Genomic DNA, 14,505 nt, shown 5'->3' on the forward strand with positions numbered 1-14,505 from the left:
AAGCAGCCAAATTAAGCATTGGCTCTCATCCTTTGGAGGTTAAGATATGTATACGTTAGTTGACCTTAATGCAAGACTTTAATTGTATTAAGAGAACTGCTGTAGTTAATTAAGGTCAATTCAGGCTAATAAACTCCACCGGTATGCATGCATGCAGTATGTGCAGTGCACCGCGTATTGCTCGTTCCTTGTAGCTAGCTGGAATCACTGGATTTGTCTCTGCCTGCGTCCGTACCTTAATCAGCTGAATTAATTCATTGAAAGCGTATGGCTGGATTCAAAGAAGACTAGCTAGGCTTGATCCCGGCAGGCTGCTGCTGCTGCCTGCCAGTAGTACCTGGTACGTACGCAGGTTTGCGTCATGCATGACGTTATTCATGCATGTATATATATGTGGCCAACTAACTTACATAAAAATGAACGGTTTTGCTATAATTAAATTGATTGAATTTTAATTAGAGATAAGAAAAATATATTGATGTCTAAGCTCTAATACGGTTTCACCAAAAATAAATCAAATTCTGATATTTATTCCGGTTTCACCATAAATAAGTACTCAATCTAATCCATAATAAGTACCGTCAATTTAGTACGAAGCAGCGACACTTAATATATATAAATCAGAGAAAAAATATTTCATTCTACAGGCGTACGTACGCACCGGCAGTCTGGTGCTCGATGGATCAGAGCCGTGTTCTGTTCGATCGGCACGTGGCATAGAAAGGCATGCAGGTAGGTAGGCTTAATTTTTGAAGTCAAGGCCGGGGTTCCTCTCTCTTGAGATTTGTCAACTAAATTAATCTTTTTACGCATCTCACTGGTCTCTTGAAGACTATTAACAAAGGATTTGGTCCTACACAAATACACCACCTATTGTACATCACATGCATGTAGCCAAAAAGCTGACATCTATACGCGTAGGGTTGGTTCTATAGCAAATTATGGAATTTGGGTGAATATGCGGAATATATATACTTCTTCCGTACAACAAAGGATGTCTCAAATTTGATCAAATTTAAATGCATCTATACACTAAGTCATGTCTAGATACATCCAAAATTTGACAAACTTAAGACATTTTTTGTTGGACGGAGGAAATATGTTTAATTCTACATGCTTGCAAGCCAGCCGGTATGCAATGACGTACGTATATATACAACTCCTTCCAGCGATCTAGCTGGATTCACTAGAGAGGCAATTAAGGTCGATCGACACTGCCTTGGCTGAAATTTTGATAGATTTTCTTCTCCTCTCGCGTACGTGACACACACACGGAAGTTAGAGACTTTCGTGTTAATTAGGCCCCCTTCTTCTGGTAATAAATATAATACTTCCCTTCCAAAATAAGTGACATGAAGTTGTATAAATTTTTATATAAATTCAAGTCACTTATTTTGAATGGGAGGGAGTGAGTGCATATACATGCACTTAATTCATCGAGCTACCTACGTAGGTAAATTCCTACATTGTGTCTTTGCTTTTGTCTCTCTTCTTCCTTTTTTTTGACAGCAATTGTCTCTCTTATAGTCTTCTTCCTTAGTCGACGGAGGATGAGTACTTGTCTTGCTTGACGCCTTGGAAAGTAAGAAAACTGCCGGTCGGGTCGTTGGATTAATTGATTGTAGTCAGAATCTATACGTACACGACTCCAAAACTAGCTTACGTACATATCGCTGGCCAAGACTGTGCACCATCGAATAAGAGGATCGATTCATTACGTCGTTGGTCGAACGCGAATATTATTAATTTCTGCATGCATTCATGCATTCAGGCCGGAGACTCATCCATCGACGACTGACTGCAGTCTCTGCAATCTAGCTGCATCGTCCACATATATATGCTTCCAGAAATGTACGTGCATTTGACGACTGACCGGTCTTAATTGACGTAATATTACATGTATCTATACGGTTTTTTTTACAGATACATTTATATTTGACAAATTTGAGTCGTCACTTGATACGGGATGGAGAAAGTACTCTCTCTGTCCCATATTAAGTGACTTTCTGTTACATGTATCTTCTAGATGCTTTTTAGTCATAAATACATTCATATTTAGTTAAATTTGAGTCAGTTAATACGGAACGGAGGGAGTATATGTGTACTACTTTTTTTACTGGTTTTGTAAAACAAGTTAGAATTGTAATTAAGTTGTGTTTTTGTCGTTGGCTGCATCGATCCATCGAAAAGTTGAGTGAGATATACGTACGGAATACCAGCTAGCTGAAGAGAAGAGAGACCAAAATTGAAGTCAAAGGAGAGAAGGATAGAGATAGATAGAGACGAGAGTTTGTCGGACACGTAAAATGAAAGCGCGCGCATGCAATGCTGTTTCCGACCGCAGGCTGTACGAACTTTCCGACAGGATGTAACATTTCGCGGGAGAATTGTCGACCCGATCGACTCTCGCTCCGACGAAGGAACATAAAAGGCATGATGGTGTCGAAGAATTTTTTAGAAGAAAGTCGTCAACAGTTTGCATCACGTATCTTAATACTGATCGAGTGCACTAATATTACTCACTTTCGAGGCGGTGTGTAGTGATACACAATTCAACATTAAAAAAAAATGTGATTATTAGTACGGACTAGTTTTTAAAAGTCTGGGCAAACTCTCCATCAAGGAACTGAACATTGTAGAGTAGTTTTTATAGATGGCATTTTTTACTTTGATCGATAAAGGGCATTTTATTGAAACTCACCTGGAATTAATTGAACCTGCATGCACCTGTTAAGTATATATATAAGTATATATGGTAGCTCTATATTTAATTTACAGAATAAAGTTGTAACCCCAGCATAAGTATAAGTACATATGTCGGTCGAAATGTGAAACAAGGCTTAAGTTAGTCAATCATCAGTCGCTAGGTCTACATATATACGAACTGGTACACGCAAAATCACACCGCCGATCCATCTTTCCGCAAAGGGAACATATCACAGATCTCCAGCACAAAAAACTGGTTTTGACTTTTAATTATTGGACCAATCCGATTTCCTTTAAAAGCTGTATTTATGGAGGTTTCTCTGCTGTACCATATCCGTTTCCGTGTCCGAATCCTCGTGCGTATCCTTTTTTGGATCCGATAAAAAAATACGGAATAAGATATGGTATGGGTACTATCCGACCGAATCCGATCCGATTTTATCCTTAGAATATGTTATATTTAGGAACATAGATAGTGCTTCTAAAACAACGATAAGAATTATGGGACGAAGGGAGTACGTAAAAAATCTATATTAATTTCTGCCCAAAAGTTTGCTAACTTGTAATAGCGTATTTCTGCCTCTTGTCGTCGAAGTTAATTTTCTGCACCTTTACGCAAGATTTTTCCAGGAGAAAAATCTGTCATGGCGGTGCACTCTTCTAGCTAGTCTATCTGATCAAACCCCAAATCAAGAAGTTTGGAATCCAAACATACGTCTCCTCCTCTCCTGCCGGGAAACTTCTAGTTAATCAACAAAATTTTGGATCACCGATCTTGTTCCACCACACAAAATAATCTGCGAATCCATCGATCACCTTGATTGTTCCACCAGCATCACCGGCCAGACATTTTGATACTACTATTCCGACCAGGCAAAATTTTCAACATTTAATCCAATGTCCTGTCGGTTGTTAATTAATCACATTTCCACCAGGCGACATGTGTCACTCGTCAGTAAATAATTAACCAAAAGGCCAGGTCCCTGTCAAAAAAAAAAACTAAAAGGCCAGGACATGCATGACACATTTGATCTCCAATTAACACGAGGGAACAAATTAAAAGGGTGTCGAAAAGAAGAAGAGGAGGACATCATCATGAGGAAGGGGGGCAAAAAGAACATAAGACTACAAAGGTGATGCTGCTTATTACTTAATGCCGGTTAATTTTCGTTCTCTTTCAAAAGCGTGACATTAAATTAATGAGCAAAGTTGGTGTTGGATTTTTCTCGTTGCAAGTACATGAAAGGCGACGTTTGATCAGCTTTGCTCGTGCGGCAGATTCCAGAATTGAAATGGAGAATATATCCCTAGTCAACGCAGCCGTCGGATCCCTATCGGACGGTGAGTATGTAGAAATATACACAAAAGGCTGTTTACCTTAGATCTGTATATACAGTCATTAAACGAAGATGTGATTTAGGCTGATGCCCGGAGAATACAATTTGTTCCAAGATTTCAAGTAAACTGGTCAGGTGAATACAATTTTATTTCTCCGCGGGCAAGGCAAATTCTATACTAGCTATATATATTTGTCCTTTTTAAAATTCAGAAACTGTGCTAAAAGGCTTATTGGACGACTGCCAATCCTATGATGTATATATGTGTCGATAAAGCTTCATGATTGACACAGACCAAAAAAATGTGTGTGAATCGCGAGCACCGGCATTTGAACAGTACTGAACGGTACATCTACTGAACCAAGTCTTACCCTCTACTGACCGGTCGTTACATAGCGTCGGTCCCGGAGATAAAATCCAACATAATCTGAATTTGGAGTCACAAAGCCGGTAAATCAGCTGCTACTATGCCGACAAATTAGAAGGAATCATGGAATTAACGTGTGCACGCTGCTGCTGCATATATACTACCACCGGCCGGTCCATGCAATTGACCCAACTGTTCATGGCTTCTTAAGCAGGAAAAAAATGGTTCAGCGATAGATTTTTGACAAACACAGAATTCTTCTCCATTTACGAATATTCGAGTCATGCGCACGTACGCAATTATATGGAGTACTAACAGTACAGTGCTATGAATTGTACACGATGCTGTCAACCAGACGGACAGACAGAATTATCTCTGGTAATCAAAGCAGGTTATTCTGGATGCTTTAATTTCGGTCTTTGTGAAGAAAAAACATTGTCAGCAGAATTTCGTTTCATTTTTCAGGTCAGTCAAAATTCGGATATATTCCGATTTGCCGGTGGGCGATGTGCAGTGACAGAAAACTAGGGAAATGAAAATCTTGGTCACTGAAAGAACAAATGAGAGATGGGACTCCTTTCTGGTTTTGACTAGAGCAAAGATTGCAGATCTGGAAAAGAAGTCCTTTACAATTGTTACTGACTACCCGAGATGGCCAGCCGTGCGCATCGTAGTTCTGCTATGTTGACATGTATACACAACACTGTTTCGACATCTTCCTTGGTCATAGAGTACTTTGCATTGATCAGCATTGTTCATTTCAGTGGAAGGGGTCAAGTCTTCATTTACAAGATTGCATATCAGCAAGCAAGAAAGATTCATCCTTTGCTCCTGGGAACATACCAGTCTCTCTTTTTCTGATCGTACGAGAGCGAGGAACAGCTGCCATTGCGGTAGTCCCATGACAGCACCTTCTTCATCAAGACTCGCAGCCTCTCGGCGCCTGGACCAGGCTCGAAGACAGAGTCTTCGTCCCTAGATGAACAAGGATCAGCCCCTCCGTCAGAGCTCCCGTCACACCATGCTCCAGGAGTGAACCGACCTTCGGAGCGGTGCAAGAGCTCACGGTCTATCCTGTCCAGGACCTTGTCTTCCTTGGGAAACTTCCGCGCAAAGGGCGCGCCACTCTTGACCATGTTGTTGAAGTCCTTCATGGACAGGGTCAGCGGGTGCTGCTTTGCAGGGTAGTCCCAGGAAATGTAATGCAGGTCGTGGCCAACTGCGGTGCCCCGGAACTCATCGGAGTTGCAGATGACAGTATGGAAATAACCTTCTGGTGAGGAGATGAAATTGACGTAGTACATCAGGACAGTACGTGGGAGGTTGTCCCACCCCCAGATGCAATACTCAAGGAAGTTTTTTGTGAGCATTATCCAGGCAGAACCTGAAGATCAAACAAAGGAGACTGTGATGTTATGATGAATTAAAATTGATCTTGCACTAGAAAACATGCCTTAATAGTTAACAAACATATGAAGATGTATACATACACATCCTTACCTTATACACAAACTTTTTTTATTCTACTATTAATTAATTGTATCCATGTCTACAGGGTAATTTATTTATTTATTATGGCAGTGTCAACGAATGATTATACACACTGCTTTTGGGGAATGCTATTTTTGGTTCATTAGCAAGTGAATATTTACAGCAAATGAAGATCATATAACTAGTCAACAAGAATTCTTTTGTTTTTATCATTTGAAAATAACAAAGTGCCATAACAAAAACGAAAGGGATCGGTGACAGTAATTTTTTCCACAAAACGTCAGACTGATACTTGAATACAACAAATAACTATTGTTCTCTTTTGCAGAATGTACAACTTGAAGGGAGATGTTATATAACCTATAATAGCTGTATAAAAAAGGAGGACATTTTTCTCGATCACGCATCAAACGCTCAAAGCACGCATTTTTTTTATTAGAATGAAAAAAAATCGGAGGACATGGTTACACAGTAGAAAGAAATAAGCATAGAAGCGCTCTGAGCTCTCCACTTTCAACCACTCCCTTATGTCAGGTTACACAAAGATTAGCTGATGACAGCAATGAGTTCACAATGAAAAAAAAATATGAACACGAAGGGAACACTTCAATGATTAATGAGGTCCCAGTTATTTCTTCAAGAGGAATTTATAATCAGCAACCTACAGTTGTCAGCAGCAATATGTTCCCAGTTTAAGTGGTGATTATGGACTACCAAAAGATAACATGCTTAACTTTCTTCCATCAACTGTTTAAACAAGTGGTTCTTTAATCTTGAACTACTTTGCACAGTTAGTGGCCACACACAATGCTGACCAACCCATTAATGTACTGACTTATGGATAGAAATGGTAATCAACAAATACTGAAATCAGGAACCAGCCCTACCAGTATATAATTTGAAAGACGTTGGCAGTTCTCGCCGCTCAGCAGTCGTGGAAAGGTCAAACTTTTTTGACAGATAGAGCCCTGGGTCCAGAACAATTGGTTTTGCTCTTTGCATCCTGTGATGAAACCACATAAACCTCAGAAAAAGGGAAGGGGATACAAAGGGAAAAAAAATCTAGATAATGCGAGCAAGTGGCAAATGTTGATGCAAGAAAACTTACAGTTTCCATCCTGATATTTGCATATGCTCTACAAAATTAAGATTTCTTGGCAAAGACGAGAACACATGAAGTATATCTGCAGAGTTAACAGCAGTTAACAATCGAGTATGGAATGCATTATGTATAACTGTGCAGAAATAATGAGCTAACAGTTAATACTACAAGCACAATGCCTTTGTAGTTATGTTGCTTTCAAGCTTCACTATAAGTTGCTATCCTCTACATAAGTTGCCAACATCTGCCTGTTCGGTTGGCTGTTCAGACCGAACACAATACCAACAGCCTCTGTGCTTCACCACTTGGAACCTACCCAGGGCCCCAAACCTCTAGGCATCTACCTAAGTGATACTTGCCAATGCTACTAACCTTCACTGCAGGGCTATCCTCTACATAAGTGATGATAATGCAAGGAAATCTAGTTAAGCCAGTCCAGCAAAGTGCAACCTATGTGTCTTTGATGTCCCATATTACAAATGGTTTTAATCTTATGGCAAGATAATTTTGCCAACCCCATTCCACAGTGCTCTATATCAGTCAACGGTACAGTTTCAGCAGGTAAATAAGGGAAATTGAAATACTACATCTGCTGGTTTGCCACGCCTTTTTTTCTCATGGGAAATCAAGAATGCATATCGAACTTCCATTTAGTTATTCATCACAACAAAAGACTACGACACCTAGACATGAACAAAATAGTAATCACTGCAGGGAAATACAAAGGACCAAGAACACTGACCATCTTGTGTCATGAGAGGATAATCTGACGCGCTGAGGTTGATGAACCAATCCCACTCCAGCCCTTCTTTGAGCAGCATCGCCACGGCGTGTAGCGTGCAAGCGACCATCGTCGGCCCCTTGTACGTCACCAGGTTGCCCTTGGCGATGACCCGAACATTCCCAACCTGGCTGAACATGGGGTCACCCTTGACATACATGGCCAGGTCGATCCTCTCCCGCGGCGGCGCCTCCAGATCCAAATGCAGGATGTACTGGTTGCGCGGGTGGTATATCGCCTGCAGCACCCTCCGCATCCGAAGCCCGTCCCCCTTGGTGCCCTCGAGGAGATACGCCAGCCGCGGCGCCTCGGCGTCGGAGTCGTCCGAGTTCACGGCGGCGTTGTCGGGGTTCTCATTGTCGTCATCGCCGTTCAACAGCCGGTTGGCGGTCCCCGGGCCGACGGAGCTGGCTTCTTGCTGCGACGGCGAGCCGCTGCCGTCATCCCAGTCGGTGAAGGAGACCACGTCGAAGAGGAAGGCGTCGTCGCTGGCCAAGTAGGGCGGCGCGAAGAGGCCGCAGGCGGCGGCGAGGAAGAGGGTCGCCGAGACGAGGAGGCTGGCGAGGAACGGGAGCAGCCACCGCCGGTCACTGAACGGCCGGCCGGGACCCGAGCCGAGGCCCCAGTTCTTCCTCATCTGCTCGTCCTCATTGAGCGCAGTGTTGGTTGCTTGTGCTTTGATTGCTCCGCCGCCCTACATCCCGCAAACTGATGAACAAACTCGAATCTCTAGCCACCACCATCCGCATCTCACATCCCGAATCCCCAATCCCTAAAATCAGCAAACCCCAAAATCAAGACGAGGAGGAAAGGAGGGTTACCTAGCTGCTTTCGCCGCCCACAAGACCCCCGGAGTTGGACGCCGGCCGGTAGCTTCTGGAACTCCCACGGCGAGGCGAGAGATCCAGATTGCGGTTCCGTTCGTCCTCTGCAAGCTCTGGAGCAGCAGCAGCAGGTTGCAGTGGTTGAGCAGACCAGTTTTTTTTTTTGAGCGAAGGCGAAGCTAAAGGAGTACGGAGAGCACTACTGACACGAGAAAACAATTACCTGGGCCTAAACTAAACTATTAGGCCGGCCCGTAGGCTGAAATGAAGCCCATGAACTAGTGCACGGCTTTCGCTCGTCGTGGGCCCTCAGACGAAGTGAATGGAAGCGTTGCGTCATACATACAGAAAGTAAACAACCTCTCATCCTACACACTGACACGCGGGCCCCAGACCAACAGAGGCCGCAACGTCATCCGCCGCTTCTGAGTCAGCCCGCACGCTCGGGAGGAAGACCCACTGGCGCCTGGGTCCCGCATGCCAGGGACACATGACCTCGTCTTCTTCCCCCAAAAGGCACCGAGGCAAACCCAACCCAAAGCAGAAGAGAGACGCGCAGCCAAAAACCGCAAAACCCCGGCCGCTCGATCCCCCCACCAAATCCCCGCGCGATGTCGACGTCGCCGACGCCGCAGCAGCAGCGGCCGCCGCGGCGGGCGGCGTCGGCGCGCGCGTCCTCGTACGACGAGTCGCTGGTGGACGCGGAGCTGCAGGCGTACCTGGGGAACTCCCCGTCGCGGCGCATCAAGAGGCTGCGCCGCCTCTCCGCCGACGAGCGTCAGCGGGAGACGGATACGGAGGCGCAGATCGCGCTCTCCCTGGGCTTCCCCATCGACGAGCTCCTCCCCGCCGAGCGCCCCCTCCTGGCGGCCCCCGACGCCGACGCCCCCAACGACTACATCGTCGTCCGCAACCACATCCTCGCCTCCTGGCGCGCCGACCCGCGGGTGCCGCTCCCGCGCGCGCGCGTGCTCGAGACCGTCGCCGCAAGCTACGACCACCTCGTCGCTGCCGCCCACGGCTTCCTCTCCCGCGAGGGCCACGTCAACTTCGGGGTCTCCGCCGCCTTCCCCGCCGCCCCTCCCGCCGACGCGCCGCAGCGCCCCGCCGCTTCCGTCCTCGTCGTCGGCGCTGGCCTTGCCGGTCTCGCCGCCGCGCGCCAGCTCCTCCGCTTCGGCCTTAGGGTGCTCGTCCTCGAGGGCCGCGCCCGCCCCGGCGGCCGCGTTTACACCTCACGCCTGGGTGGGGACCAGGCCGCCGCCGCCGTCGAGCTTGGCGGAAGCATCATCACCGGCATCCACGGCAACCCGCTAGGCGTGCTCGCCCGGCAGCTCGGGATCCCTCTTCACAAGGTGCGTGACCGCTGCCCGCTGTACCACCCCGACGGCCGGACCGTGGCCACCAGGCTGGATAGAAGCGTCGATTTGGTGTTCAATAGGCTTCTAGACCACGCCACCAGCTTGCGGGAATCCCTCAAGGACGCCGCCGAGAAGATCTCGCTGGGGGAAGGGATCGAAACGCTGAGAAGGCTGTACCATGTGTTGAGAAGCGAGGAGGAGAGGGAGGTTCTAGATTGGCACCTGGCAAACCTTGAGTTCTCCAATGCTGGTTGTCTATCTGAGCTCTCGCTGGCGCATTGGGACCAGGATGACCAGTATGAGATGGGTGGTGACCATTGCTTCTTGGCCGGAGGGAATTCGAGGCTCGTGCACGCGTTATGCGATGGTGTACCAGTGTTGTACGAGAAGACAGTGGAGCAGATTCAGCATGGAGAGGATGGAGTGAGCGTCACGGTGGAAGGAGGACAGGTGTTCCAGGCTGACATGGCGCTCTGCACTGTCCCGCTCGGGGTGCTCAAGAGTGGGAGCATCGAGTTTGACCCCAAGTTGCCTGAGAACAAGCTTGGGGCGATTCAGAGGTTGGGGTTTGGCTTGTTGAACAAAGTGGCCATGGTGTTCCCATCAGTATTTTGGGATGAGGATATCGACACATTTGGGTGTTTGAATAAGGAGAGCAGCAAGCGTGGTGAATTCTTTCTCTTCTACAGCTACCATACTGTCTCTGGTGGTGCAGTACTTGTCGCACTTGTGGCGGGAGAGGCTGCTTTGGAGTTTGAAAAGGTAGATCCTGTCGTCACACTTCATCGGGTACTTGGTATTCTTAGAGGTAATCACTGCTACACTTAACAATCCCATTATGTTCATAAGTCTAGCTACTATCTTCCATCCAGGTTGGAGTTGGGACAATAATTTGAAATGAATAGTATGAATTTCAAGCTTACTTTCTCTGTGATTTGGTATAAAAAACATAGCATGGGTGATCCATCGAAATCGACCATAAGACGTTGTATTTTGGATTTCTAAGGCAAGTGTATGCTTAGTATTTGTGTGGATAGCATCATGCTGAGCGTGAGTTTCGAATTGATTTATATGTTTTGTTAATGCTTATGGAAAGTTGCATTTGAAACATGTTAATATAGTAGCCTTTATTGTTACTCCTTAATTCATTGGTGGATATGTGTTGATTTATGATTAGGTGTATATGCTGTTTTGATACATAGTCTCTGTTCCTTCAAAATACATAGTTTCTGTTGCAACCATCATTTGATGTATATACAGTTGTAGCATGAAATTTACTAAACTTATTGTCACTCTGTAATGTATTAAAGAGCCAGTGTTGTCTTCAGTTCAGACTTAGATACCCCATAATTCACCGCCATACGCATTCATTTATGAGTAGGTTTAAATCTTAATAGAACAACTGGACGTGCCTTTTCCATACATAGGCTCTGTTATACTCATTAATGGGACCAGCTAGGAGGACTAGCCCTTGGCTGCAATTATAATGGAAAGACACAACCTGAGCAGCCTGTCGAGGCTAGGCCTGGAATGCAGGTGGAGGTGGGCAGCATGTGCACTAGCACAGAGAACCAACCGATCGATGCTTGGTTCTCCTCTGTTATACACATTATGGGATGGTTGTAGCATGAAACTTACTGGATTCATTGTCACTCCGTTATGCGCTCAAGTGCCATGTTGTGTTGTCTTAAATTCCAATTTACATACTAATATGTCCATTAATTGTGCTGTATTAGATGGCAAGTGTTTTAAATTGTTATGGTTTTGTCACGTCACTGGAAAGAGAACATGACAGAAGTCAAGAGTTTTATGCTTACTTAAGCACTGATGCTCATATGGGTATTTGTGAGTGTGTGGAAACATTTGCCAGTGTCTTTTTGGTTCTTTCAGGATGGCACAAACATACGACTAAACTTTTAGGTAATCATTTGTACTATAAATATTTAGGAAAACTTCAGATTATTTGGTACAATGTAAATATCAAAACCATAATGATGTAGGTATACCCATATGGTTAGCTAAGCCATACCCCTACCAATTACTTAGTTCCTTCCCTTCAGCAGCATGTATCATTTATTGATTACTTGTCATGAGGGATTCAAACCAGCATGGTCCTGTTTTATGATGACCTATCATTTACTTATTTGATCATGAATGCAAAGTGGGTTGAAAATGTTTTTCTTGATTTATGCAGGTATATATGGCCCAAAAGGTGTTACTGTGCCTGATCCCATTCAATCAGTTTGCACGAGATGGGGTAGTGATCCTCTTTGTTGTGGTTCATACTCTCACATCAGAGTTGGCTCTTCTGGAACTGACTACGACATTCTTGCCGAAAGTGTCAGTGACGACCGGCTCTTCTTTGCTGGAGAAGCAACAAACCGTGCATACCCTGCAACGATGCATGGCGCCTTATTGAGCGGACTAAGAGAAGCTTCCAGAATCCTCCGAGCTTCAGAAAGCAGAGTGAATTCCGATCATAAGAAATACGCTCTGCAGAAGAGCATTAGACCTCCTGATGGCATCCTTGAAGATCTTTTCACGGAGCCAGATCTAGAATTCGGGAGATTCTCGTTTGTGTCCTCCTCTATGACGCCCGACGACCCAGAGTCTGAGGGATTGCTCAGGATTACACTTGAGAAACATTTGCTTCTGCATCCAGAGAAGCCCGTTCTAGAGGGCGACCAAAAGGATCAGAAGCCTGCAGCTGAGAAGAAGGCAGCGCAGGAAGCCTTCCATTTATACGCCACTGTCTCTAGAGAGCAGGCGAATCAGCTGCAACTGGCAGGCGACGACGATCGAGCTAGACTGGCATTGTTATGCAAAGATCTTGGGGTAAAGCTGATGGGTTACGACTTTACATGCGATGTAGGTAACTCTCTGGTTCTTAGCATCCTGAGCGCTCGGAAAGCCAGGAAGAGGCTGCAGCGGCCCAAGAACTCCAAAGTCGCACAATGATGACGTGACTGGAGTACAAGATTCTTTTTCTCCTGTTTGTTGAAGAGAAGCATTTTCAGTTAGGTCCAAGCATGCATCTCTGACGTAAGATTGTTTTGTAATGTAGTGTTGTACAAACTTTACACATTGTAGTGACCAAGATTCGCCATGTTCTGCTGCCAGTTCCCGGTTGTATGTTGCAACCCTGTCAACAATGTTTGTGGACTCGAGTGGATTAGAACTTGGGTGAACTGTCACTGTCAGCTGCCAATAGATCATCAGAATAATTGCCTTTTACTTGGATGATTAGTGATGAATACATGATGCGTCACTTTTTTCCTGGATTAGGCACCTAGCTTAATTGTTCCTCTGGATTAGGCACCTAGCCAATTCTGGCGATTTGGAATTCTGGAGACCTTAATTCTCAGCCAAGCTTCACAATTGAGCAACTGTAGGTATTTCGATCAAGGGAGACGAAGGAGATTGTAGGTGATATATGGTTTGGCGATGAAAGAAAGAGCTTAATGCAACCAAAGGCAGGCGACCAGTTTTGAGTATGGCTGGAAGTCTGGAACTACTGAAATGTGCAGTTAACAGTTATTAAATGTTTCCTAAGAAAAAAAACGAAATAAAAAATAAATATTACTCACATGATAATCAGCACTGGTACATTCCAGATTGTCATATCTTTTTTCCTTCCTTTTTAGCTGTCATTTCGTTACCATTTTCACATGAGAACCTTTGCAAAATCGCAACACCAAGAAACACGCCCTTGTATATACAAGAGTAAAATACACCAGTAGTCCATGAACCCGGCAAAAATGAACACTTTAGTCCACGAACTCAAAAAATGCACACTTAAATCCTTAAATTGGGACTATTGTGTCACTTTAGTCCAAAAATGGTTCATCGAGCCTTAAATACGCCACGTGACCGCCACGTCGGCTTCGACCAGGACAGCGGGCTGCTACTCGATTTTCTCAGGATTTTTTTTTTGCAAAATCATCATGCCCGAGCCGCTCGAGGGGGCAAGGCGGCCCTGTCCAGATGGGGATCTTGGGGCCCTGAGAATAGCGCCGTTGCAGCCGGCGCCTCACCTAAGGTTGTTATCAAGCCCGCGATGCTCAATTTTGATGAGAGGACGCCATTGAAGGGGTCGCCGAAGCCGACGTGGTGTCCATGTGGGGTGATTAAGCCTCGCCGAACCGTTTTTGGACTAAAGTGACACAGTAGTCCCAATTTAGAGGTTTAAGTGTGTGTTTTATGAGTTCGTGGATTAAAGTGTTCATTTTTGCTGAGTTCATGGACTAATGACGTATTTTACTCTATATACATTAACACATACGTACACACCAACCCCAGAGACCAATGCCATTCAACAGCAGCTAGCATGTTCAGATCAATCCGCCTCTGCCTCAGCATCCGCATGCTTTCTTTTCTTGAGCGACATAGCAAATAAAGGGTGATATAGGCAGGTCATAGGAAGATAGGTTGATCATCAGGCCTGAAAGAATACTACTCTTATTGTGAAATGTGAGATTGTAAAAGTCTGGTAGCTATGGGAGGCACCGGAAATTATCGAAGCAGTCGCATCATTGCATT

The 14,505-nt window shown here is 45.1% G+C and overlaps 2 protein-coding genes across 2 annotated transcripts; one reads left to right on the forward strand and one right to left on the reverse strand.

Annotated features, from left to right (window-relative positions):
* Positions 1 to 4,867: 4,867 nt before the first annotated feature.
* On the reverse strand, positions 4,868 to 8,778 carry LOC100836050 (beta-glucuronosyltransferase GlcAT14B). Its single transcript, XM_003573329.4, has 5 exons — positions 8,606 to 8,778; positions 7,746 to 8,478; positions 7,010 to 7,085; positions 6,789 to 6,904; positions 4,868 to 5,794 (listed from the first exon to the last, which is right to left on the reverse strand). Exons 2-5 carry the CDS (start codon positions 8,419 to 8,421, stop codon positions 5,229 to 5,231), a joined length of 1,434 nt encoding a protein of 477 aa, XP_003573377.1. The 5' UTR covers positions 8,422 to 8,478; positions 8,606 to 8,778; the 3' UTR covers positions 4,868 to 5,228.
* Positions 8,779 to 9,144: 366 nt separating this feature from the next.
* On the forward strand, positions 9,145 to 13,234 carry LOC100835742 (lysine-specific histone demethylase 1 homolog 2). Its single transcript, XM_003573328.4, has 2 exons — positions 9,145 to 10,774; positions 12,161 to 13,234. The coding sequence occupies exons 1-2, from the start codon at positions 9,220 to 9,222 to the stop codon at positions 12,922 to 12,924; spliced, it is 2,319 nt and encodes a 772-aa protein (XP_003573376.1). The 5' UTR covers positions 9,145 to 9,219; the 3' UTR covers positions 12,925 to 13,234.
* The last annotated feature ends 1,271 nt before the right edge of the window (positions 13,235 to 14,505 follow it).

The sequence above is a fragment of the Brachypodium distachyon genome, chromosome 3 (genome assembly GCF_000005505.3).
Source record: "Brachypodium distachyon strain Bd21 chromosome 3, Brachypodium_distachyon_v3.0, whole genome shotgun sequence".
In the NCBI taxonomy this organism is placed as follows: Eukaryota; Viridiplantae; Streptophyta; class Magnoliopsida; order Poales; family Poaceae; genus Brachypodium; species Brachypodium distachyon.